General features: G+C 56.9%; 2 protein-coding genes across 7 annotated transcripts in view; both read right to left on the bottom strand.

The window, feature by feature from the left end:
- The window catches only part of NFATC1 (nuclear factor of activated T cells 1), a 106,552-nt gene extending 100,333 nt beyond the window's left edge, over positions 1-6,219 (bottom strand). For 5 of the 6 annotated variants that reach the window (XM_033087400.1, XM_033087403.1, XM_033087404.1 and 2 more), the window contains exon 1: positions 5,789-6,219. In XM_033087400.1, coding sequence (XP_032943291.1) covers positions 5,789-5,915 — 127 coding nt within the window. In that variant the 5' untranslated portion in view covers positions 5,916-6,219. Of the gene's footprint in view, positions 1-1,309; positions 1,740-5,788 lie in introns of those variants that run through there. The other variant, XM_033087402.1, reaches the window with a different exon arrangement.
- A 14,914-nt stretch (positions 6,220-21,133) lies between these two features.
- The window catches only part of ATP9B (ATPase phospholipid transporting 9B (putative)), a 169,036-nt gene continuing 164,764 nt past the window's right edge, over positions 21,134-25,405 (bottom strand). Inside the window, exon 29 of the mRNA XM_033087134.1 lies at positions 21,134-21,976. Coding sequence (XP_032943025.1) covers positions 21,840-21,976 — 137 coding nt within the window. The 3' untranslated portion in view covers positions 21,134-21,839. The remainder of the gene's footprint in view (positions 21,977-25,405) is intronic.

The raw sequence follows: 25,405 nt of genomic DNA, 5'->3' as shown, positions 1-25,405 counted from the left end.
AGGAGCACCCAGAAAGCCCGGGCACAGCAACACAGGCAGCCAGTCACAGCAGGAAAGGAAAGGCCTCCGGGACACTCTTGCTTCCAGCCCCAAACCTCTCCCAAACAACGGCTGGCTCGGCTCGCACGACCCCAAAGGCCTAGAAACCCCCAGCCCAGGGAGATGACATGAGGGGCCCCTCAGGGAGGGCCGGTAACTAAGGTCAGGCAACCTCTGCCTGGTCAGAACATTAATGCTTAAAAACGAACAGGGCGTTACAGGTTTTAAAAGAGAGGCGGTGAATGGTATGGAAAATGTTATACAATCATTGCAGAACAGCGGCTGTCTGTGCCAAGCGTGCAGCTTCATCGCCCCACTGCCACGTGGGCAGGGACAGAAGTATCCTGAAGCCGCCACAGGAAGAGATGGGACAGAAGGGACAGGTGGGAGAGCCATTGCACGGGGAGGCTCCTGGGTCCCTCCACCCAGTGGCGCACTCTTGCACCCAAGCTGACTGAGATTTTTCAATAGCCTTATTTTTATTCAAGAGCGCCCATTCTGGGGGGCTGAGGGAACCTTTATTTCGAGGAAAAAGAGAAAATGAAAGAAAGAACCCCACCCCCCACCCCCCACCCCCCGCGGTTGGGCCACTTCCACTTTAACTTTCTTCTGGGAGGGGCCAGGAGTCCTGAGGCACAGGGGAGCGTCAGGGACAGACGGGGGGCTCTGTGGCCCCGGTTCTCTGGCAGTGGCCACTCACCACCTGTCCCCGCACAGTGGCCAAGTCGGGGCCTTGGGACGCTCGTGTCCCCTGGCGTGAGCAGCCGCCAGGAGCAGGAGGCCCCTCCACCGGAAAGCTACGAAGACCAGCACAAGTGTGACCCACGGCAGGCGACCTGATGCTCCCTGACGCCAGAAACCCGCAGGGTGGCACTGAGCTCAGCACGCCTGGGCGCCCTGATCCAAGTGGCCTCACAGGGGCCTCCCTGCCCACCCCCCACCCGCCATTAAACTTGACCTGTTTTCTGACCGCTCCGTGGATGCCGGGCACTGGACGCGGGGAGTGGGGACACCAGGGCGCTGCCCCTGACCTGGGCGGGAGTGGGGGTAGGGCAGGAGGTGAAGTGGGGGCTGGAGGGGGGTCATCCCTGGGCGGAGAGGAGGGGAGGGGCGGTGCTGGCCCTGGCGCGCCCCCCAGCGGGTCCTTTCCGACCTCACCCGGCCCGCCCGACCCCTGCACCTCCAACCCTGTACCCCTGGCGCGAATTCCCAGACCCTCCACCCTCGACGCCTACACCCCTGGCCTCTCCTCGGCCCCGCGCGGACCCACCTGGGGCGGCCGCAGCGGCGCCCTCGTCGCTCTGGTTAAACTCGAAGAGAAAATCAAAGTCGAACTCCTGGTCCTCCTCCAGCCCCGTCATGTCGGGCCGGGCCGGGCCGGGGGCCGGGGTCAGAGGCCGGGGTCGGGGGTCACTGCCAGGGGTTGGGGTCGGGGGTCACTGCCAGGGGTCGGGGTCAGGGGCCGGGGCCTGGGCCAGAGCTGGGGTCCCAGGTCCCGGGCCGGGGTTCGAGGTCCCGAGTCAGGCCAGGGTCCGGGGTTGAGGTTGAAGTGGGGGGCCGGGGTCGAGTTTGGGGCCACGTCGGGCCTGGGTTAGGGTCCCCGGTCAGGGTCCGGGGTCGGGGTCCGGGTCGGGGTCAGGTCCCCGGCCGCGGGCACCTGTGGTCGCCGCCCCGGCTCGGCTGCGCCCTGCGCTCGGCGGCGCGTCCCCGGGTAACGTGACTCCGGCCCGCCCCTCCCCCGCCCGCCCTCCCCCGCGGCGCCCCTCCCCCCGCCGTTTCCGGGTTTACATAAACAAGCGCTAGCCAGCCGCGGCTTCCGAGTTTTAAATAAACTCCCGGTGAGCCCGCCTCTCGCTCGTGTCCCCCAGCGCCCCACCCGCGGGCGAGACCCCAAAGTGCCCCCTGGGGTCCGGGCCCGGGTCCACGTGGGCCGATGGGGAGCGACGCGCGGTCACGGCCGAGCGGCCCGAGCGCGGCGGGCCTGAGGGTCGGCGTCCGGGACTCGCGCCCGCTGCCCCTCAGACTCGCCCCGACCCGGCGTAGTGGGAGGGCGCAGCGCGCACCGCCGACGTCTCCGCGAGACCAAGTGGCACAAAAGTTAGTGACTGCTTCCCAAAGCGACGGTGACATTGCACCCAGGCCGACTGAATTTGTCTGAAAGTTAGTGTGGTCTTTTTAAGCTGCCAAAATGCTCGTCCTCTCTCCTAGGAGAAAGGGTTTAGTGCCCACGATGGGCACGTCCCGCCAGAGGCCCCCGCCTCCGGGATGGAACCCACTGGACGGCGGGGGAGCTGGCGGAGCAGCGAGCTTCTCTCCAGCCTGCGGAGGAGGCAATGCCACTGCCAGCCCCACAGCTCAAGACACCACCGAATGTGCCAGGAAAGGGGGAGGCCTTCTGTGGGGCTGCGAGCGCGCCCTCTGCTTGAGGAGCGGGGCTGCTGCTCCCAAACCCGCCACGTCTGCGCGCGCTGGCAACTGCAGCCCTTCCTTGCCTCCTGCTTTCCTCACAGGCGGGTGCCTCACTGGCAACCCTTGCTTCTCTGTAACACCTTCCCTTTAGCCCCCAACTTCCTAAAACACACGTACACATTCCTGTGCGTGCATAAGTGACCTCGCAGTCAGCCAAGAGCAGCTCCAAAGCTCGGAAAGGTGGATGAGATGCGTGCACCGGGTTTAAGCCCGAGGCCAGGGCCTGGGGCAGCGAGCCCGCAGCAAGTGTAATATAAAAAGCTAGGCCCGCTGAGCACACCTCTCGCCCTTTTCTCTTTCCTCCAGCTGTTTGTGCTCACTGTCCTCAGGGTCTTGGCACCAACATCTGGAACAGCGAAAGATGGGGGCAAGGCGACTGCAGCAGGCTGAGAATCACATATGCGGAGCGGGGGTCCAGGAGGAAGGGAGTGAGGCGGCACGAGGTCTGTGTTTGCTGATGTGCCCTCCTTTCTGCCCTTGCGGGCCCTTTGCCCTGCGGGTATTGCTTTTTCCGGAAACAGAGACCCTGCTTACCACGTGACCCTACCCCCAGCCCAGACGCTTCTCTCCCATGACCCTTTGCAAATGGCTGGTTTTCTCCAGTGATAAACTATAGTTCACTTTGGCCTGATTTAGTTTCTAATAATAGTTCTCACTTTGAGATGTATGTTGGAGGGTTGTTTTGTTTTAGTTTGCTTTTTTTGCTGACCTTCAGGCAAATGGAAGTTCTGTTTTCTGTCGAGAAGCCACAACATCTCATTTTCTCTTTTCAGTTTTTTTTTTTTTAACTTCAGCCACCTTCTCAACCCTGTGAAAAACTGACACACAAGTAACAGCCTTTATCATCCGTTTAGCCTAAAACTTTTTGTTCCACTGTCCCTGGGAGGGTGGGTTTACCCTCGGTGTGCCCCCTCGGCCCTGCAGGTGCAGGATCCAGGACTGCTTTTCCTGAGGCAGAGTTAGTCCGCACCCAGTTTCAGATCCGCCCCCCAAGGTGACCAGATGGGGTGGCAGGTTTTTTTAATGCTCCTCTTACCAGCGCCCCAGTACTTCCATCTTGTAAGTGGCGCCCAGCTATTTGCCAATTCAGCAGACGCCCCTGTCTTGATGGAAATGTTTAGCTTGGCGCTTCCTCTGGGAGGCTGCGGGTGTTCCCGGGTGCAGCAGTCCAGCCCTGGGTGTGACAGAGCAGGGCGCCAGCACCTTTTCTAATCTGGATTAGGAAGTTAAGTGTTGGGAGAACAGGGCGAGCTTTGTTCTGTTCTGGGAGCCTGGGGACATTCTGTGTGGAGCAACCTCTGAATGGGTGGTGGGTGGCTACCTACAGACCTCCATTGCTCTGCATTCTGCCGGGAAAACAGGCAGGGGGCCTCAGGTGGGTAATGACCTCCCACCCAGACGCTCTTTAGAGGCGGGGTCGGCAGCATTCAGGTTCTCACCTGGGCTCTCAGGCCTCAGTGGGGCCTGCGGGAGGACGGACCACCCCTAGCCCTCAGCAGGCCAGGCTGGTCTGCAGGAGCGACCCTGCCTCAAACCTCGCATTAGATCACACTTTCTGCTGAGCCTCATTTTGTTGTCCTTATAAAACACACCAATATTTGTTTAGTCAAAGGACACCATTGCATCTGGTGCTGCCTTTTAGCAGAGGCATTCTAAATGTATTTTCTCAGGTAGGAAGCAGGAACTCTCCTCGCCCCCATAGGTGGTTTTTCCTGGGGTCAGAAAAAAAAAAAAAGAGTCTTTACCGCAGGACTGACCCTTGACTATTCAAGTAAAAAAATCTAAACTTTGAAAGGCCTGGGTTTTTTCCCTAAAGCAGTCATGAGAAATACGTGGGTGAACTTTGAAACAAGTGTCTAAGGCTTTACAATCAAAACCTCAACAAAAGAAAATGTTTAAACTTTTTAAATAGCTAGTCCTGGAATTATTACCTGATGTTTACATTTAAACATTTTCTAAGTTGGGGTACAAGGGTGAAACACAAGACCCTTCTCCCTTCCTTGACACAAAACGCGCAGGAAATAACAAGGCAGCGGACTGATCTCCTGGACCTGGGCGGGGGCCGGAGCCCACGTTGCAGGGGAAGCGGGTCCCTGCAGCCTCGGGAAACTGCTGCTCGGAGGCCAGCCGGCCGCGCGTTGGTCCGAGCGGGCCGGAAGCAGCCGCGTGCCCTTTCCAGCTCCTCACGAGGCCTGCCCTTGTAAAAGAGCACTCCTTCCCGTCGGCAGCCTCGCCAGCTTTCTTAAAGTCCTTTCAATAAACTGCTTCACCGCTACGAAGGCCTTTGGAAAGGTGTCGCCAGCTCTCTCTGCACTTGCCATCGTAATCCCTCACTGGAGTGTTAGTCACCCCCTCCCTGCCCGTTTCCAGACACCTGCGGGCGCCTCCCCGGTAGGAGGGCCCGCTGCTTTTGGTCAGTGGTGGTTCTTTGAAGGACAGGACCCGCCGTGAGACTGCACTGCGGAGGGTCGCGCTCCCACTGTCAGCGGCGGACTCGCCGTCGCCTGGCCTCAGGGCAGACACTTCTGCCACCCTGTGACTATAAACAAGCGGCTGGAAACTTGCCGGCCCCTTTTCAAACTGTCCTAAACGTTGCCTATGGCCCAGATGTTCACGTCTATAGGGTTGCAAAATGGCTTGAATTAGAGGGTGTATTCGGACAGCGCATTTGGTCGCTTTCAGTCCTGCGCGTCCAGCCTCCAACCTGACGGCGCCGCGCGGCGGAGCGGGCTCAGAAGCGTGGAGGCGGCTTGCGGAGCTAGGCGCTCGGAAAGCGCGCGGGTGGAGGGGCGCGGCCCCCACACCTCGCGCAGTCCGACTGGTCTTCGAAGCCACAGGGTGGCCCCGCCCCACTGGGAAGAAACCGGGCCATCCCTCGGTCCGCCGACAATTTTACTTCATCCCAAAGTTCGTCGTTCTGACGGCCCTAACTTCGCCCCGTCCCCATACCGCCCGCATCTGAACTGAGTTCCTACCGCCGGGCTCCGCCGCGAGACTGCACTAGCCCAGGCCGAGTGCGCGCTCTCAGCGCTAGAGAAGAGGAGACACCTATTGGCAAGAAGGCGCGCTCGAAATCAGGGCTGCTCTGGGGAAACACCAGGGGGACACCGCTGCCCAATCTGTGCCGCGCGCCCGCCGCGCGCCGGCGCCCCTCCCGGCACGCAGACGCGGGCCTGCTCTCCCCTCCCCCGGCCCGGACCCCTGGAGGCGCGCGGGCGCGGGGCAGGGGGGCGCCGGGGCCCGGGGGGCCGCGTGGGGGGAGGCGGTGGCGCGGGCTTACCTTCCTCCGCCGACTTCATGGTGCCGCGGGCGTGCGGCGCGGGCCCCAAAGTTTCTCCGCTCCCGCAGACTGCAGCCGGAGGGCCGAGTGGAAACTTGGAAGGGACTGGAAAACTGGTACTTGGCATCCACGCGGCGGCGGCGCGGAGCAGGAGGAGGAGCGGGACGAGCGGGCGCAGCCGCCCGGGTCGGGCTCCGGGGAAAGCAGACTATCCCCGGCGGACGCGCGCTGCCCGGGCTCCGCGCCGCGCGCCCCGGAGAAATGTCATCGAGGGGTGTGCGCGAGTGGCGGGGCCGGCTGAGGCCGGGACCTGAGTGAGGTGGCGCGTGGCGGGGCTCGGAGGTGTGCGCCCGCGCCCGGCCGCCGGATCCCGCGCGGCGACTGTGCCGGCGAGTCCGGAGTCTCGAAGTCTCGCTCTGACGCAGGGCCGCGCTCTGCCTCCTGCCTTTTTAAAGCTGGAAAACACCTCCCCCGCCTCCCGCCGCCCGGCCGCTCCCGCGCCCCCTCCCTGCCGTGACATCACGCCCCCGCCCGCCCGCCCGCCCGCCGGAGCCGGCGCGGGGCCCGGGGGACTAGTCGCCGAGCGCCCGCCCCTTCCCGCGCCCCGCTGCTCCTCGCTCGTTCCGCGGGGCGCAGGGGGGAGGCGGGCAGGGGCGCACGCGGGGCCCGGCGGACGAACGGGCCAGCCCGGACGCGGGGGTCCAGCGGGGGTCCCCAGGGTCACATTCTGCCCTAATGAGGGGCGGCGGGGGGAGCAGGACTGAGGGGGCGCCGAGAGAGCGCTGCATGCTGAAGTCATTATGTAAAATCGCAGGCTTCCCCGCTGTGGAAATTTGGAAAAGCGCTCCCACTGGCAGGCCCGAGAAAGGAAATTCCCACCCCGCCAAATTACTAACAGATTGCACGGCAGTCCCGGGACCTCGGCGTATTGTCATTTTATTCTGTAAATACCCGAGCCGCCCGATCGCCTGTTGCAGGAGCTGGGGCGGGAGCGAGGGGAGCGGGAGCAGCCTCGCCGAACCCCCAGCCGCCCCGCAGGACCCGGGCGTTTCCTAGGCGCGACGGTAGGATTCTGACCGGCGGGGGCTGCTCCCAGAGCCAGAGTTCCGACGCCGCCGTTCACGTTACACTTTCCTCTTTCAAACCCTCGGCCTCCCGCGCAGTTCAGCTGCCAAGCCGGACCACATTTTCTCGTTGGCTTCGGATGGAAGGGATCGGAGTGTCAGGGCGGTACCAATGTCTGGTGTATAAAATCATAAATCTATTGCACGACACCCTTATGTGGTTTAAAATAAACCCAAAAGCAAAAGCCGTGTCTGCCGCGAGGACCCAAAAGGCCTGCGGGACGCCGGTGGGTCCCCCAGATGACTCCAGTGTCGGGACTCAGAGAAATGAAGTGGTGGTGGGGGGGACAACATGTGACCCAGACGGGGGGCTCGCCAGCTAATCGAGTGTGATATTAAGTAGGAAGGCGCCCAGCGGCGTCCACGAGATAGAACTGAAACCTCTCTGTCTCAGGTCTCCCACCAGGATGCCTCGCCCCTGGGGTGTCCTGGTGGGTGTCACAGCACTTTGAAGATGTCACTACCTGTACTTCTGCTCCCACGCTGACAGCCGGGCCTGGCACGCACGCCTCGGTACCTCAGGCGCATGGAGAGCAGGGACCCCTCGTGGATACCGTAGGGGGTGGGGCCCCGCGAGGCCACTGAGGCTGGGGTTCCCCGTGAGACCACTGAGGTTGGGGGGGACCCCGCAAGGATGCCGGATGCTGGAGGGAGGAGGCCCACATCCAGGGCTGGAGGCCGCCAGGGGGCGCCAGGGCCGCGCCGCCCTCACCCCTCCCTTTCACAAGACCTTTCCGCAGTAAGTCATGGTGTCCCCAGACCTGGGTGCCAGGATTTTGCCTGGAGGGTTTCCGTCGACCGTCCACCATCCTCCTGGCTCTTTCCTCGCCCTACCCAGGACGCTACGGGAGGAGGGGGCTGAGCGGTTTGGGGGGCGTGCAGGGAAGTCCCACAAGTTGTATGAAGACTGACTGACCCCCACCCGCCCGTCCGCCCCTCTCCCGCTTTCACATACGCCGGTGGGTCCTCCGAGACTGGAGCCCACGGGACCCACGTGAGGCGGGGGCGCCCCTGGATGGGCAGGGGCCGGGACTGGGGGTGCCGTTGGCCGCGGTCGCCGCTCCTCCTGCCTCAATAAATAATTTTCACTCCATCCAGAAAAGCTCTTTTCCTGTCTGCTCTCAATGCCCTCCTTATCCCCCGCCCGGGTGACGGAATCCCCGTCTGTTTCCCTCTGTTTAATGCCGTTGCCGGGACCACGGTGGCCGCGCGCCAGGGCGCAGGGAGTTCCGGAGGCAGTGGCGCAGCTCCGCGGCCAGCGCGCCCCCGGGTCCAGCTCAGGCCGGCCCTGCGGCCACCGCGGGGCCACCGGCCTCCGGCTCGCGGCCGAGGCCCCTGCGCTCCCCTTCCGCCTCTCTCAGTCCTCCGGCTTCCTCTCGAGGTGTGTTTATATCTGCTACTAGGAGAGACGTTACACGGATTTTATTTTAAGAATTGGTGATGACTAACGAAGTTAAAAGGAGCTTAGGACAGAAAACAAGACTATTTTTAGATTACTGTTGTTTCTGTGGATTATTGGGGCAAATACACCCGAGAAGCTTACCATTTTCAAAGTCCCTCGGGGTGCCAAATCCTTTCTCCTGGAGCGCGTTCGGGATATTCCACCCTGCCCAGTATTTTCTAGAGACGTGGGCAGTCACGTTGCTTGGTTTTTTGTGTTTAAGCGCAACTGCCATGGAGACGCGGTCCTCAGAGCTGTGGGCGGTCGGGACAGGGTCAGGCGGACCCGAGAACACTCCATCCTTCAGGGCCATGCTCTGTCCTCCTGCCCTCGGAGCCCCGCGGGATCCACGGCAAGGCGCACCCGGCCAGCGGCTGCCCACCCTCTCCCGGGCTTCCGCACTGGCAGGGGCTCCCGGGCAGGGGCGGTAGCCAGGGTCCACCCTTTCCTCCTGTAACTCAGTGGGCGCACCCAGGTGCCACTTGTTGGTCAGGAGAATGGCCGCAAACGTCTGGGACTTAAACGTCTTTGCTGGTTCCCCATTCCGAGCCGGGGCAGTGACCGTCCCGCTTCTCTCATTAGGAACGCTTTGCACACCTCATCCTCTCAGGCAGGCGTGAGTTCTTCTGCCTGACAGCACCTGTTAACCAGCCTGGAAGAAGCACACGGTCTGAATAGAGGTGCTAGGAAGTGTGCTTGGGGACCTCAGCATTTAGCCAGTGTGTGGAGATTGGCATTAAGAAAGCAGAATTATGGAGAGGTTTACTTTGAAGTAACCTGCTGCGATTTTTAAAAAAGCCAATGCAAGTAAACCTCATAGCTGTGGCTGGAGTTGAGAAAGAAGGGGTCCCCTCTGATGACAGTCCTGAGCCAGCACATTCAGACTTTCAAATTTGGGCGTTCTTAGAGATCTATGAATTTGGGGTTCAGAGAGTCTACACTGTGCTTCTACTTGTGAAATATCTCTTTACTGCACCCCCACCCATGCAGAGGCCTTCTTTATCTGTCTCCTGTCTAACCTCAGCGGACCAGCTATTCCACACTTCACCAGCAGATCCAAAACCTCAATCATCAACCAACCAGTCAACGTCCCTCCCTGGGCACATGTTCAGGGCATCAGAATGAAGGCCACCCTGCTCAGCATGATGCCCGAAGTCATGCACCCTCCATCCTGGAGCAGTTATGCAGGGACCACGTCACTGGGAAACCAGTCCCAGTGACCGCTACCCACCACCTGAGGCTGGAGTCGTCTCCCTGTGCCTCCATTTAGTCAGTCACCCGAGCCTCTTCCAATCCACCCCCCTCCTGGTAAGTCTTCCTGCCTGCCTAGTCCCCTCTCACTGCCTCCTGGTGTGGTGGCCTCTGTAGCCTAGTGTGGGGCTCTGTGGACAATGTTCCATGCACACTGGGACAGTACGTGCATCCTGCAGGGGACGAGTTTTCTGTGGATAACTGGCAGGTCCAGTGGGTTTAAGGTGTTGTTCAAGCCTTCTGTTTCCTGTCGATCTTCCGTCTGGTTGTTAACGTCCATTATTGAAAGTGGGGTATTGGTCTCCAGCTATCATTGTAGCTCGATCTATTTCTCCCTTCATTCCATCAGTTTTTTTTTTAATTAAATGAACTCTTTAGATAGTATGTCTTTTTTTTTTTAATTGGGGAAGGGGAACAGGACTTTATTGGGGGAACAGTGTGTCAATTTAGTTGTGGATGTGCCGTTCAGCTCCAGGTCTAGTTGCAGGGGGTGCAGCCCACCATCCCTTGCGGGACTTGAGGAGCTGAACCGGCAACCTTGTGGTTGAGAGCCCACTGGCCCATGTGGGAATCGAACCGGCAGCCTTCGGAGTTAGGAGCACGGAGCTCCAACTGCCTGAGCCACCGCACCGGCCCCCATTCCTTCTGTTTTTGCTTTATACATTTTAGAGCTCTGTTGTTAGGTGCACATATGTTTATAATTGTTATGTTTTCCTGATGGTTGGCTTTTTTATCATTATGAAACATTCCTCTTTGTCTTTAATAACACTTTTTGTGTTAAAATCCATTTTGTCAGTCATCAGTACAGCCACTTCAGCTTTCCCACATTTTCTCTGTGCATATCTCTTCTACCCTTTTAGTTTATTTGTACCTTTAAATCTAAAGTGTGTCATCTGTAACTAGCTTGAAGTTGGCTTTTTTGGGTCCAATTTTACAATCTCTGCCTTTGCTTGGCTTATTATTATTGATATAGTTGTATATACAATGTGTGATTAAAAAAATACAGTAAATGTTGCTGCCGAGTGCCATCCCTGCCAAAAGGCAGGGATCTTCAATACGGGAAGCAGTACGTCACTTTAGTAACAGTGTGTGATAAGTTTCAACTTGTTTGGTGCAGTCAGTCAGGTGTGAGCTACGGTTGAGAGAAGGTGTGTTTTACAATGTGCCACAAATCATCCTCCATCATGACAATGCTCTATGTCACACATCGCTTCTGGTACGGTGATTTCTGTCAAATAAAAACATTATGGTGTGTCCTCATCCAACTTATTGACTAGATCTGGCACAGTGCGACTTCCGGCTCTTCCCCAAAGTCAAAATTATTCAGGACATCAAAGCAGCCACAACAGCACAACTAAAGACACTCAGGAAAGAGGACTTCCAGAGCTGCTTCAGAAAGTGGCAAGAATGATGGGATAAGTGTGTTTGAAGCAAGGGGGAGTATTTTGAGGGGCATTAGTGGCAATGTGTCTTTTACTGTAATAATTTTTAAAATTTAAACATTCACCATATTTTATAATCACATCTCATACATCTGCTATTTTACTTTTTTGTTTTCTATTTTTCTCATGTCTTTTGTTTCATTATTCCTACTTTATTGCTTTCTCGTATGTTAAGTGAATATTTTATAATGTAGCATTTTAATTTCTTATGATTTTTTACTTTTTAGTTATTTCCTTAGTGGTTGTTCTAGGGTTTACCACGTACATTAACATCACAATCAGCTTCAGATCTGTACTAGTTTAATGCCAGTGATAGATATATATATATATATATATAAATATTAATCCTATATAAGTCTACTCCCTTTCTCCCCTTTTATGTTACTATGTTAGACATATTACAAATAGTAATCTTACAAACCCAGTAATACATTGTAATACCGTGTTTCCCTGAAAATAAGACCTAGCCGGACAATCAGCTCTAATGCACCTTTTGGAGCAAAAATTAATATAAGACCCGGTATTACATTAATTATGTTATATTATATTGTATTATATTATAAGACCTGGTCTTATTTTACTATCGTATAGTAAAATAAGACCTGGTAGTAAAATAAGACCGGGTCGTATAGTAAAATAAGACCGGGTCTTATGTTAATTTTTGCTCCAAAAGATGCATTAGAGCTAATTGTCTGGGTAGGTCTTTCTTATTTTGGGGGAAACACAGTAATTAGTACTTTGCCATCTGTAGCCATTTCCCTAGTCCAATACAGCTTTGCTCCACCCATTTCTTTTGTGTTATTGGCAAATATATTACATATCTATTACATTTCTATTAATTATAGTTTTTATATATACATTGTTGAATTGCTTTTTTCAATCAGTTATGAGAAGAAAAAATATACATTTGTACTGTCTTATAAAACCATATAATTATCTTTACTGGGAACTCTGTTTTTAATTTGTCTGGGGACACTTGCTTTCAGCCCAAAGAACTTCCTTTAGTATTTCTTTCAAGATGGTTCTGCTAGAAACAAATTACCAGTTTTTGTTGATCTGGGAAAGTCTTTATTTCACCCTCATTTTTGAAAGAGCTTTGCTGAGTACAGCACTCTTGCTAACCTACCATCTTTGGGTCTGCATTGTCTCTGCTGGAAAGTCACTGCTGGTCTTCTGGAGGTTGCCTTGTAAGAGACACATCATTTTACTCTTGCTGCTTTCAAGATATTCTCTTTATCTTTGATTTTCAGCATTTTTACTAAGAGGTGTCAGTTGGTGGGTCTCTGCATTTATCATTCATTGAGCTTCCTACAGGTTATTGGTTTTCAATAAATCTATGACATTTTCAAGCATTGTTTCTTTGAAACATTGTTTCTTTGTTTCTCCTTCCCCTCTCTCCCATTTCCTTCATAGTCCCATCATGCATTGTGCACTTGACAGTGTCCCATTTCTCTGAGGCCAGCTTCATGTTTCTTCATTCTAGTCTCTACTCTGTTTCCATGATCTTCACCATCTTCAGGCTCACCAGTCTTTCTTTTCTGGTTCACATTGACTGCTGAGTGAATATTTTACTTCACTTGTGCCTTCCAACTCTGAATTTTCGTTTGGTTCTTTTTCATAGTTTATATAGCTTTATTGATAGTGCTGATTTGATGTGACATTTATTATCATCAAACATCCTTTTACTTCTTTAATCAAGCTTTCCTTTAATTTTGTGAACACATTTATAGTGGATAGTTTGAAGTACTTTTCTGTTAAATCCAACATCTGCTCCCTCTCACAGGCAGTTTCTGTTGCCTGGTCTTTTTGTTTTTAAGAATGTATGGGTCATGCTTTCCTGCTTTTCTGCATGCGTCATAATTTTCTGTTGGAAACTGTACATTTTAGAAAATATACTGTATCAACTCTGGGTACTGGTACCCCTGCCCCTGTCTGGGACTTATCGATGTTTGACATTTGTTCTGACCCAGCCGGGCTCCCCTCTCCATCCTGTACCCCAGCTCTACCCTGCACCCCAGGCCCATTGTCACTGGACCCACTTTCCTTCAGCACAACCTCCACTGCTCTTGACGGCACTTTTAGGCCTGAACTTCTCCACACTCTGCTGCAAATAAAGTCAGATCCTTTGGGAAGAAATGGGGAGCTCTGGACCTGGGTGGGGACAGTGGCAAGCTGCTTTCTCCGGTGACCCCCATTCTCAGAGCTAATGCTCCGGGGGAGGCCCAGGTCCCCCTGCTGGCCACTCCTGGCATGAACCCCCCTCCTGAGCCAGGGCAAGGCGCCGGGGTCCCAGTATTCTCCAGGCACATGAGTGGGGCTGGGGCAGGAGGTGGCCCTCTCCTCAACCCCCCTCGCCTGGGACTCAGCTGGGGGCCGGAGGAGAGACACTGAAGCCTCCTCCTGCGGGGAGAAAGCCCCATCTGGGAGGGAGCTGCAGCCTCTGGAGCGGAGATTCCTCCCTGAGCTGAGGCTGGGGCTGGGGGTGGGGTGTCTTGGTTCAAAGAGTGGACTCTGGCCTTCACGAATTTTCTTAGAGTCTCTTGATGTTGCATTTGCTGCTTGCCCTCAGGACTGTTTCCAGAGGCTCTGAATGGCTGTTTTTGTTTTAAATAATTTTTATGAGTTTCACTATGGCACAGGCCATGGAGTCCACACGCTCTCCCTCCGAATTTGGTCTCTGACAGCCTGACATGAATCCTGGTTCCATCGTGCACCTACGGGAGCCAGTTTTACTGGTCTTCATCTCTTAGGGCTGCACGAGGGTTAAATGAAGTGACACCACTTGAATGAGTGGCTGCCCCCTACTAATTGCTCAATAAATGTTAATTATTATTTCAGAGCAATACTGTCGTGGGTTGAATTGTGTCCTCCAAAAAGATGTGTGGGGACCCTGACCCCAGTCCCTGTGGCCTCATTTGGAAACGGGATCTTGGCAGATGTGATTAGTTAAGAGGCGGCCGTTAGGGTGGGCCCTGAACAATGTCACCGGTGTCCTCATGAGGAGAGACATAGGAGGTGGTCATGTGGTGACAGGGCAGAGGCTGGAGTGACTTGCCTGCAGGTCAGGACCACTGAGCAGCGCCCGCAACCAGCAGCTGCAGAGGCAGGGAGGACCCTGCCCTGCTGCTTTCACAGGGAGCACAGCCCTGGTGATGCCTTGATCTGGACTGGCGCCGGGCACGGGGAGAGAGCATTTCTGTTGGTCTGAGCTCCCCAGTTTGTGGAGATTTGCTCCAGGGGCCCCAGGGAACATACACACAGGCCCCGCGCTTCTCTTTCCTCCCAGGATGCTTGGTATCACTGTGAGGTGTCCCTCCCTGGAGGGCTTGTGGCTCAGGAAGTGCCCCTCCCAGCTGTCCCCCCCCCAGGACGCCCTGTGAGAGCCTGGCTGGCACCCCCGCGAGGCCCATCTGCACCCCCGTGGCACTTATGTCCAGGCCAGCCACTGTCGTGGGTGTCACCCTCAGGTAAATCCTGTCCAACACTGGACCCCCGCTGGCCCAGCCCACACTTCATGTGGTCATGGAGCTGCCCTCACTCCCCTACGGGCGTGAACCCACTGGGGCAGTTGGTGGGGCAGGCTTGCTTCCTGCAGCTACTGGGAAGGGGTGTCTCCTCTTGGGTGGGGGCCAGCCCACGTGAACGATCGCAGGCCCAGAGGCAGGGGCGCAGCTGCGTGGGCACCGGAACCCAGCAGTCTGCAAAGCCCGCCTCTGAGTTTTTCTCCTGGGAGGGAACAACTTCCCTTTTTCATTTGACCGGTCGGATTTGGGATTCTGTCACCACTACAGGAGTCTAGAGCCACAGCTCAGAGACAGAAACCGCACATAGACAGATGTGGTCAAAGGACCCTCCTTTGCTCCCTGAGGATGGGGAGGGACCAGCTTGGGGGGCAGATGACAAATGCCCAATGTGGCGGAGAAGAAGGGGGAGAAGGTGGAAGAGCTGGAGGAATGCCAGTCTGCAGGCTGGCCCAGTGGGGCCTGGCTTCACCTTTACCTTGATTCTCCAGGGAAACCCAGTAGGCTGAGCCGGTCTGCATGTGGCAGGTGAGGGCTGGCTGGGCAGGCAGTGGCCGTGCTGTGCCCTTTGGGTCATGCAGCCACCAAGGGCCCGGTCAACCTTGGGCCCTCTGCTGGTTCACTGGAAGGCCCTTTGCTCGGCGGGTCTCCGCCATCTCAGTCCCGAGCTTGCAGGTCAAGAGCGGCCTCACCACATCCAGGGACAAGGTGGGCATGGCTCTGAAGTGCTTCCTGAGGCTGTGGCTTCTGCTCCCACACCCTGGCCGGTGGAAACATTGCATCTTTTGTTTCTGGCAAGATTTGGGGTTTGCACCTGTGAAGTCACAATGTTTTCCTTTGCAAAATAAAAATAGTAATAGTAATAGTTTTCTAATGGCAACATTGTAACTTTTTCTTAAAAGAGCAGTTTCACCTAAATGTGTTTCAGCAGCAATCCAAGGTGGGCTGTTTTTACCCCCAGCCTCACACAGGGAAGCTGTGCTTCTCCTTTTCCTTTTTCGACCTGAATGACTTTTCATTTTTACCCATGATGCAGTTTTCGGGAGGGGCGGGCCCTAGAGAGCCCCCTCCCCGCAGGACCAGGGGACAGCACGGAATGACCCAGCCTTGGGTTCCACAGCTTCCCAAACTATTTTCAAAGTGTGTTTAGGTCAATAAAGCTCTAAACAAGTTTGGCCAGGCACTTTTTCCATTAATTTTTAAACCCAAGTGAATTTCAAGGGAAATTTAATCCATGCGCTTGAGTCATTACACTTAAGTCACCAGGAGGTTGTGTCAGAGCCGTTTGAAGTCCGAGCAGAAGGCCGCCTTTTACAAGCCCGCGGGAGCCTTTTTTCTTCTGAGCAACATGCTGGTGGTGGGCTCTGGACCGGCTCCCCTCCACCTGGGCCGTGGCTTCCCAGACAGTGACAGTCCCTTACAGTGCTTTTAGAAATTGAAGTAAAATACACTTCATAAAAATGCACCATCTTAGCGATTTGTAAGTGCCAGCTCAGTGGCCTCAGGCACATTCTCAGGGTGTGCAGCTGTCACCACCACCCACCCACAGAACTTTCTCGTCTCCCCAAACTGAACTCTGTTCCCATTGAATACCCGATCCCTCCCCCTCCCCTAGCCCCTGGCACTGCTGTCGACTTCCTGTCTCTATGGATTTGTCTCCAGGCACCTCATGTTAGTGGAGTCACACAGTGTCTGTCCTGTTGTGGCCGGCTTATCTCAGCACCATGTCCTCAAGGGCCATCCACGGTGTAGGGGTGTCAGGGTCCCTCCCTCTGTGGGCTCTGTCCACACAAAGGGGTACTTGGCTGTCTCTACCCTTGGCTGCTTTGAGTGCTGCTCAGGCACATGAGATGCAGACACCTCCTGAGGACCCGCCACTGTTTCCCACAGTGGCTTCTGCTTAGTTTGTCGGCAGCATTGTCACAGATGGCACTGGGCAGATTCTCAGGAACGTCCCTTTCCAGAGAACGTGGCTCTGGATGAGACCTGAACAGCAGGTCTGATCTGGGGGTGCCCAGATGCCACAGGGAGGGGTGCTGGGGGATGGAGGCTGCACGCCCTGGGGTGGGCAGCTTACAGCTGGTCCTGTCCTTTCAGAGACATGGTGCCTGTGAGGCACAGGCTGCGAGAATCAAGTCCTGCTGAGGCGTCCAGAGGTCAAGATTACGTCTCTGTGCTGAGGCTCAAAGGCCCGGCTGCTGCTGAGAACCCACTGGTGCCGCGCTGTCCTCTCCGTGCGGCCACGGTGATGGCTCAGCTGCCAGCTCCCCATCACCGCTTTCTAACCACTAACGGACCTCAATGGGGACCCCAGCCGGCCTCCTGCTGGCTCCCTGGTGCCCCGTCTCCTCAGGAGCCACAGAGAACAGAGTCACGGCCACAAGTCCGAGGGGTGCACAGGACAGGATGACTCTGAGGCCTGGGGCCAGGCACCTGAGAGCCGAGGGCGGATGGCGCCCCCTGCAGTTGTGCCAGGCCTCCGGGCTTGCTCACAGCACAGCAGCCCAGAGCCAACGTTCAAACCAGAGACTCCATACACATCCCGGCTCCCGACTCTTCCTGAGAGCCTGTCCCTCGGGAGCCAGGCTCCCTGGCACAGGGTGACCGCGAGGACCCTGACCCTGGCACGCAACTGCCAGTTGTAAAGTTAAACCATTTTGGTGCTCGGCTGGTAACATGCCTGTTACCTTCAGGTAGGGCAGAAACTGAAATACCTGAACTGATACAAGTAACTTAATAAGTAATGGTAGGTATCTGGCAAGCGCCCCCACTGTGCTGGGCTGAATGGTGACCTCAGATTCACGTCCACCTGGAACCTTGGGAAGGGGCGGTATTTGGAAGTGGTATCTTTGCAGACGGGATGACTTGTGATGAGGCCACCCTGATCCAGTGACGGGCGTCTTCATATCAGCAGGGAAATCTGGACACAGACACAGGGGATGACGGCGCGTGAGGAGCAGGCAGAGATCGAAGCCATGTGGTCACGAGCCCAGGGACACCAACAGCAGCGGAGACGGGAAGAGGCAGGGAGGGGCCTCCAGGACGCTGGACGCACCCCTGCTGCGTTGCACGGCCCGGCCGGCCTCCCCGGGGCCTCGGGGCCTTCTCGGCCGCACACCCAGGCCCAGGCGGCGGCTCTGCTTCGCCCTCACAGGGGCCTCCTGAGTTTGTGGGACCTGCCACTGACCACCTGGACCTGGTCACGGGGCGCAGAACCGCTCCTGGGCCCCCGTGACCATCCCTAGGTGCTCCTGGCAGATGGGAAAGAGGGGGAGGGGGACGGGACCCCACAGAGCAGCTGATCTTTGGGTTTCGCCCCTCTGTTCACCAGAGGGAAGCAAACATTCAAAACGCTGGGCTTCTGCCGTAGGAGAGGGCACAGCTGTCTCCAGAGTGAGATCTGAAGGACAGGGCAGTGCCGCCCACCGGAGGGTCTGGACCTGCATCTCCCGCCCGGGCGCGGACGGCTGGGCAGAGGCAGTGGTTCTCTGGGCTGGAGTCAGGAAGGCCGGGACTTCTAGGCCCTCAGGTTCTAAAGTCATGTGGCAATGAAATTTGGAAAAGACCAGAATTAGTAACAAGCATTTTTAGGACTCAGGAAAATGGATGTGAGACCTTCCTTGTCTCTCCCAGGTCCCAGCGACTCCCCTCAGCATCCTTCCCAATGGCTCCCAGACATTCTGGGCCCCCCAGGAGGTGTCCCCATGGGGAGGGGGCAGGAGGCAGCAGCACCCCTAGTGGGGAGTCTTCCCCAGAAGGACGAGGCACCTCAGAGGTCTGGTGGGGCCTTTGTCAGGAATTTGGATGTGGTTTCCATTCTGGCAGAACAGAAGCCTGCGGGAAGGCGGAGACTCCTCAGTGAGGGCGCCGTGGCCCGTGGGGGTCACGGGGTCTGGCTATTCCAGGGGGCCACCAGCTGTGAACACCGCAGGAACCAGCCTGGACCCTGACGCGGCCCTCCGGGCATTTCTTAGCTTCTGGCACCACCTGCTGGAATTTTCTGGAGTTACACCCAGCACTGCGGCCACCAGAGCCAGTGAGCAGGGGGCTCGACCCGCCACAGCCGGCAGCCTAGTCCCAAAGCATCTGCAGGCCCCGTCCTCAGGACACACATTGGTGCCACATGTGGTCACGTCCTGGGCCCTTCACGGTGTCATCCTCACGCTCCCCACGTTGGGACATGAGGGCACAGGAAGACCTGAAGGCCAGGTGCCTGGGGTCCTGGGGCAGAAAAGGCTTCATGTGAATCAGGAGGTCGCCTATGTCCCCAAGTCCCCGTTCCCTCTGTCCCCTTGTCCCCACACACCTCCCATCCCCCAATCCCTGATCTCCCATCTGTCCCATGTCCCCACGTCTTCTTGTCCCAAGTCTCCACATCCCCTCCCCCGGCCCCGTCCCCGTCCCCATGCCGGCACAGTAGCTGTGGTCCGTGCACCTCAGATTCGGGTGACATTCCGAGGAGCAGAGCCTGGTGACACTCTGCAGGCTCTGGGGACACTGAACGTCCCTGGGCCAGTTTCTCACCCTCCCTTGCTATCTGAAGTGTTTTCTGAGGTGTCAGGTGATCGATTGTCCTGGGATGGAACAAGGTCAGCCCGTTTCTGTCCCCAGTCACTCAGCCACCCAGCCAGCCGTCCATTCCACCTTATACACTAGTGAACGTCACTGAGGCCAGGCCCTTGGGGACACAGTGTGGACAGCATTTCCCCACACCCACCAGAGCCTCTCGCAGCCACTGCCCTCGTCAGCGCGGACTGTTCTTGGCCCCCGAGCTCACGCCGCTGCCCTCTGCCGCTCCATCACAAGTGCTCCCAAAAGCCCAACTGCTGTCAAGCCCCGTGGTCTGGACCTGCTGGAGAAGCCGGCTGCCTGGACTGTGAGTTCGTGATGAAAGCCTCCGAGCACACCTCCCGGCCTGCACAGCCCTCTCTAGGGGACTGGCGTCCTGCCAGCCCGCCCCCGCCCCACACTTCCCACAGCCCTCTGCTCATCCCGTCGCTTCCAGGCCGCTCAAGTCTGGCCTCACACTAAGCTCCCACCACCGTCTGAACACGTGCCAGACCTTCCCGTGCCCTTGATCTCGCGGTTTGTTCCTCTCGCTGTCACACTTCTCAAGGACTGTCTGCACGCTGTTATGTCACAGGGCACTGGGGCAGCACAGCCCGAGTGCCCTCACCTGCCTGCCCTGGCACTGCCCTGACGGCCCCAGACCCCAAGGCCCCATCTCAGGGCCTGTGCACACGCTGTCCTGGTCACTCCTGGTCCCTCCGGACCTCTCAGCTTCCTTCTCACGTGCCCTGACTCCCGTCTAGCACCCCTCCACCTCACGGGGCTCCCTCTCCAGGACAGCGTCGTCGACGGCTGACGTTCCCCCTGCCCCCATCAGCCCTCTAAGCTCGGTGTCTGCACAAGGCACATGCATTGAGTGAAAGGACGGTCCTTTCTCGTGGAGCTTACAGCGGACAGGGAAGGACCCAGTGACACGAGCAAACCACTGAAATGCACTTCCCAGACCCTAAACACGGAGAAACAATCCTCAGTCCTGAGGGGTTGGCTCCACCCACCCACCGGAATTTCAGGGGCTGACAAGGCCTGCAAGTGGCCAGGCGCTTCCTGACCCTGCTCTGGTGGACTGATCCCTGGCAGAGAGCCAATGCGACCTGCTGCGACCCGACCCGTGGTCAGTGGTCACAGCCCCTTACCTCCTGCCCAGCAGCTCATGGCCGGGTCACATTACCTTCACTGCAGATGAAAACAGCTGCACCCCACTCATTTGCCCGGAAAACATCCTGATTTCCCCGGGCCATGTTGACCTGTCTGCCCCAGAGGCGGCCAGCTGGGAACTCCACCATGAGGCGCTATCCCAAAGCTTCATTGCTTTGTTTCCGAGGGAACGACAGCTTGTCACCACTGAGTCAGAACAGCAGACAGGGCGGTTCTTTTAAATTGGCACACAGGCCGCTGGCTGCACACTGTCTGGGACCCTGGTCCCAACGTGCGGCCACCCCCTGCCCGCTGCGCTCAGGCGTAGGGAGTCACCGGGAGGCCCAGGCCAGTGCAGGCCAGGAGGGACCTCGGACGTTCTCGGCGGAAAAGCGGCGCAAACGGCTCCCGCCCGGCGAGACCCACAGGACAGCGCCACCTTGTGTGTGGCCCGGCGAACGACTCCCCTAATGTCCCCACTGTTCGCCACCCCCACGGGGCACTGCAGCAGGATGTCCTGGCTGGGAGCCCTGTGGTGCCTAAGGCAACCATCATGACGGGCAATGGACAGAGTCAGGGCTGGGTGCCGCCACTCCGTGACTGGGGGGACAGGGACATTCAGTGGGAAACAGCTGGAGAAGGCGAACAGACCCAAATCAGCTGGTGCCATAGGAAACGAGAAAGAACCCGAGTCAGGAAGCCTTGCTGGGAAACCCTCCATCAGGCTCGGGGGTCAGTGGACAGGACCTGTGAGCTTTACAAGAGGGGGACCGATTGCTCGCCCATGGAAATGCTCCTCAATGAGAGCAGCTGAGCTGCCTCATGGAAGTCGTGACGACAGCATGGGACACAGGGCTACCTACGGGGGGGGGGAGGGTCACTCAGGTGCGTGGGCACCTCTGCAGCCTGAGCGAGCAAGGAGAGCCCGTGCCAGAGCGCCCGGTCCGCAGGGGCTAAGTGCTCACAGGACATGGTGTCTGCACTGACCGGGCTTTGCAGTTGTGTGATGTCACAAATATGGAAAGGACGGGGCTTTACAAACAGGTTTTCCCAACAGCACGCCTTCAACAAACGTCAGCGGGGACCACGAGACGGCTCGTGCAGGTGTACGTCCCTTTACGTCACAACTGATACACCCGGCGTCCCGCCCAGCAGGTGGCACATAAACGGGGCCGCCGCAGTGTGTTTGCAGCGTCCAGGTTTTATTGTAGTTAAGCAGGGAGGGCTGTCTATATTGTAACATTAAAGGAAGCACGTGAATGTTAGCCAAGTGCAGAATATTAAATAGGCTTTCACTTCAATTCTCAGAAACCAGACTGAGATGAACGCTTTACAGTAAGAGTGAGATAATCGGGGCTCATTTTCAATAGAAACTGAAGCTGGTTTGAGTAAGAAAATTAAATTCTGAAAAATAATAAAAGGAAAGAAGGGGTGCACCCTGCACGATGGAGCGCTGCAGTGCCGCCTGGGGACACTCGGGGCTCCTGTCCCTCCCGTCCTCTCCCGTCCCTCCCAGCAGCCACAGCCCCGCCGCACCCACCAGGACCCGCGGAGCTGGAGAGCTGGCGCCTAGGAGGTCAGCTTGGAGTAGCTGGGCGGGGACAGCTTGCGCTTCAAGTACTTGAGGATGTAGAGTGGCAGGCAGCTGACCACAGTGATGGCTGACACCTTCCACAGGAAGGTCATGGTTGTGATGAAGGCCACATCTGTCAGAGAGAAGGGGGCAAATGTAAGAGGCGGCAGGGAGGCCACCCGGCGCCTCCTGTCACCTCCAGACCTACAGAGATGGGCCCACCGGAATCTAGGGTTTCTTTATTGAAGCGCTGTTTTACTGTGTGCCATGTAAAAGGATTCTCGAAATAACAGAGCCAAAGTTCCGTGTGACTAACGCGGCCAAGCGTCGCTCGGGTGGCAGAGCTCACGCACCGCTGGTCAGGCCGGAACTCTCGGCAGCAGAGATCTGTGATGTGTTCAGGCCACCAGGCCCGTCCGTCCCCCATCCTCTCAGGTAGTGGGGGGGGGGAGGCAACAGCAGGCCACCGGTGGTGCTGTCACTGCACACCTGTCCTTTCTGTTCCTCAAAACCAGAGAAGCCCTCCCCAGTGCCCTTTATCGCCGCGTAACAGAGCTGCAGCCAGAGGCCTGCACTGTTGAATTTCTTGCAGGAAAAAGCACAGGAGAAACCTGACATTTAGTGTCCGATTGTCCAAGTGGAGATCCCTTTGGACTACTGTCCGAGGTGGAATAAAACAACGTCCCAGGAGGAGGCAGGGACTCTGATGCACACAGGGCCTGGGGAGAACACCAGTCAGTGTGCCGGTGTGGCAGCCACAGACCCCGGGCACAGTCTGTTTAACCGGAGTTTGCAAACCCTGCAAGTGTCATCCAGGAGCTCAACCACTAAATGTTGCCGGGATGGATAAACTGTCCCCTCATGGACCTGGATGTGTGGACTTAGCATGTGGCCCCCCCCACAGGAGCACAGAACCTGAACAAGACCTTGTTCCCACTTGGGAACAGCCGCAGCAAAGGCTTATGTGGTGCCACAAAGGGTTGGCGGAAACCGAGTGCCAGGGAGACTTCTGACCAGTTGAGCATTTGACCAACACTGCTTGCTCAATGTCCATACTCTTGGAAGACATGACAGCTTCACCTACCTAAGAACGCCCCAAAAGACGCTCTGCCTATGCTCGCCCGGACACAAGACAGGAGTAGAGACGAGACCAGGTAGACCACGGGCGGTGTGGGGAGACTTCCAGCTAGCCCACGGAGACAGAACTACACAGGCAGCAGTGACAGTGACAGTGGGAGGTGCTCTTGTAACTGTCATATGCGTCACCATGCACTTGTTCACGCAACGTGAAGTCATATCCATACAGGAGAATACGCCATGTTTTTTCTTCATCAGGACAGAAAGTACAGCTGGAAAGAGCCATTTTGTAGGTGTCCTGGCTACTTTTTTGGTGAATGTTTCTTTTAATACAGAAACATTAACTTTTACATTTTTTCCTATTGACGTGGCCACCACTGAGGAAAGACTTGAGTGTGAGCTCACGCACCATGTACTTTTATAGTGGAATTCCTTGTACTTCTCTGCCATTTATAATACGCATGTGGTAAAGTTATGAGAAGGGAACAAATCTCATACATTCCCACTGTTCAAACTCGCCGAAAGAGAATCCATTTTGTAACTCGTGTCCTGGGGTAAAGGCTGGAGACGTTTTCCTGTGAAGCTGCATGTCAAGTTTTCACCAACAACTCACGGTTCACGGCTTGCTGTGAGGCTGTCATCTTTGTCCCTAGGAGGTCCACTGAGGGCTGTGGCGCATGGGCGAGGCTGGCTGATCACCAACGGCCAGACGGTCACTTGACGCAAGGGGCAGCGCGCGTGGCCTTCAACTTTCGTGACCGTGCTCAATGGTTCCGTGAGTGCTTGCTGAACAAGTCACCTGCTGCTCTGTGAGGCAGCCGTCCATTGGTGTCAGTGTCACCCACGCGGCTCCTTCTCTCTGAGAGTCCGAGTGGCTGGCCCATCCCACCCTTGCCGTGCAAGGGCCCTACCGTGGGGTCCGGCATCTGCTCGGGCAGCGTGTCCCTGAGGAGACAGGGCTGACACTTCAGGGCGTGTCACAAACCCGTCTTTGCCACACAACTGGATGAGGTTCCCTGTCATCACAGCTCCCTGCAGAAGCACAGGCACGCCGCCTCCTCCATGTGCAGACCCTGGCTTCCCCGGAGAAGACGTCCTGCCAGAGATTAAATGATGCAGCTACCCTGGGAAGTGCCCCACAGCCGGTCCCCAAGATGTCTGTCTACTTTCGTCCTACAAAATGCTGACAGGACTCAGAAATGGGCTCCAGGAACCAAGCAGTTGGGAGATCGGCACAGGGCAGCGCGGGACGTGGGCCAGACAGAAGCTGCTCCTTCTGACAATGCTGCCAATGGCCTTCGCTGACTTCTGTGTCTGCCCCGCCCCCGCGCTGCCTGCTGGGGCTGTGATGTCATCTGTTCCGGTCTGGTGGCCTCCCGAAGCCACAGTCACCCCGACCCAGGGGGCGCAAGATGGGATTTGCCTACCTGGGGAGCTCTCAGGGTTTTCTTTTTATCCCGAGGGCACCCGGAAATTTCCAGAAGGCTGAGTCTTGGTGTGAGTCCTTTCTCATTGCCTGGGCCGCTGCAGACCACGGACGTCTGGGCCTTTCCTGCGTGATTTCCCAGGCAGCCCTCCGCTCTGCGCTCTTCCTGGAGCCAGTCGCCCTGGCTGAGCCTGGGACACTCCCTTTCAGTCCACTACCCCTCTCTCTGCCTCCTGTTTACCTGCTGGCTGGGAGGTGTCTTGGCTTTATTTCCCGGTCCTTTTACTTGTCCTTTGTCCCCACGACTCCAGTCCCCAAGAACTCTCTCGTTTTGAGCATTCCTTTTCACAGTGCCCCACCTTGGGGAATGGACACAGCTCTTCCCTCTTATTTTCCGAGAGTTCTGTGTCTGTCTGTTGTTAGTGTTTCCTCAGCCGTCTGGCAACCTGGCAGCCCAACATGTTCAACAGACACGAGTGAGCCGACCAGAACCGCTGGGTTACCAACGGGGCCTGTCACCTGGGCCCCGTTCAGTGACCGGGCACAGGCCTGGTTCTCATGCGGGACGTCAGAACAACGGGCCCGTCTGGGAGTCCTGTTCTCAGAGCAGATCTCGCCTGGAATGGGCACAGGCTGCAGCACAACGCCAGACAGGCGGCTCGCTCATGCCCTCGGTGAGCTCCGGGAGGGTGTGTGTGCCGATGGCGGTCTGCCCCGGCGCCCGATGAGGCAGGCACACGTCATGCCCGGTAGTGGGTGTCAGTTCTGGGAAGTCACAGTTCCACACGGGACTCACTGGCCCCTGCTGGCGGCAGAGATCACTACTGTCAGGGTTGCTGACATTCCATCAGGGACAGGAAAAGGTCCTCTCTTTTCTGAAAACCTTCTGGAAAATTCTGTCTCGGACCAGGAGCAGCACTGCACTGTGTTCCACAAATGGTGGGGACGCAGCCAGCATTCCCACCTGTCAGAAGCCGGAGGACAAACACCACCTTCCCTCCCACTGACCTCCCTTCTCGCTGTCTGATTTAAACACCTGCAAGAAAACCCCATGCAGCC

This window comes from Rhinolophus ferrumequinum, chromosome 19, assembly GCF_004115265.2.
Source record: "Rhinolophus ferrumequinum isolate MPI-CBG mRhiFer1 chromosome 19, mRhiFer1_v1.p, whole genome shotgun sequence".
In the NCBI taxonomy this organism is placed as follows: domain Eukaryota; kingdom Metazoa; phylum Chordata; class Mammalia; order Chiroptera; family Rhinolophidae; genus Rhinolophus; species Rhinolophus ferrumequinum.
The sequence above is the reverse complement of the archived record's forward strand: the minus strand, read 5'-3'. Positions and strand labels throughout refer to the sequence as shown.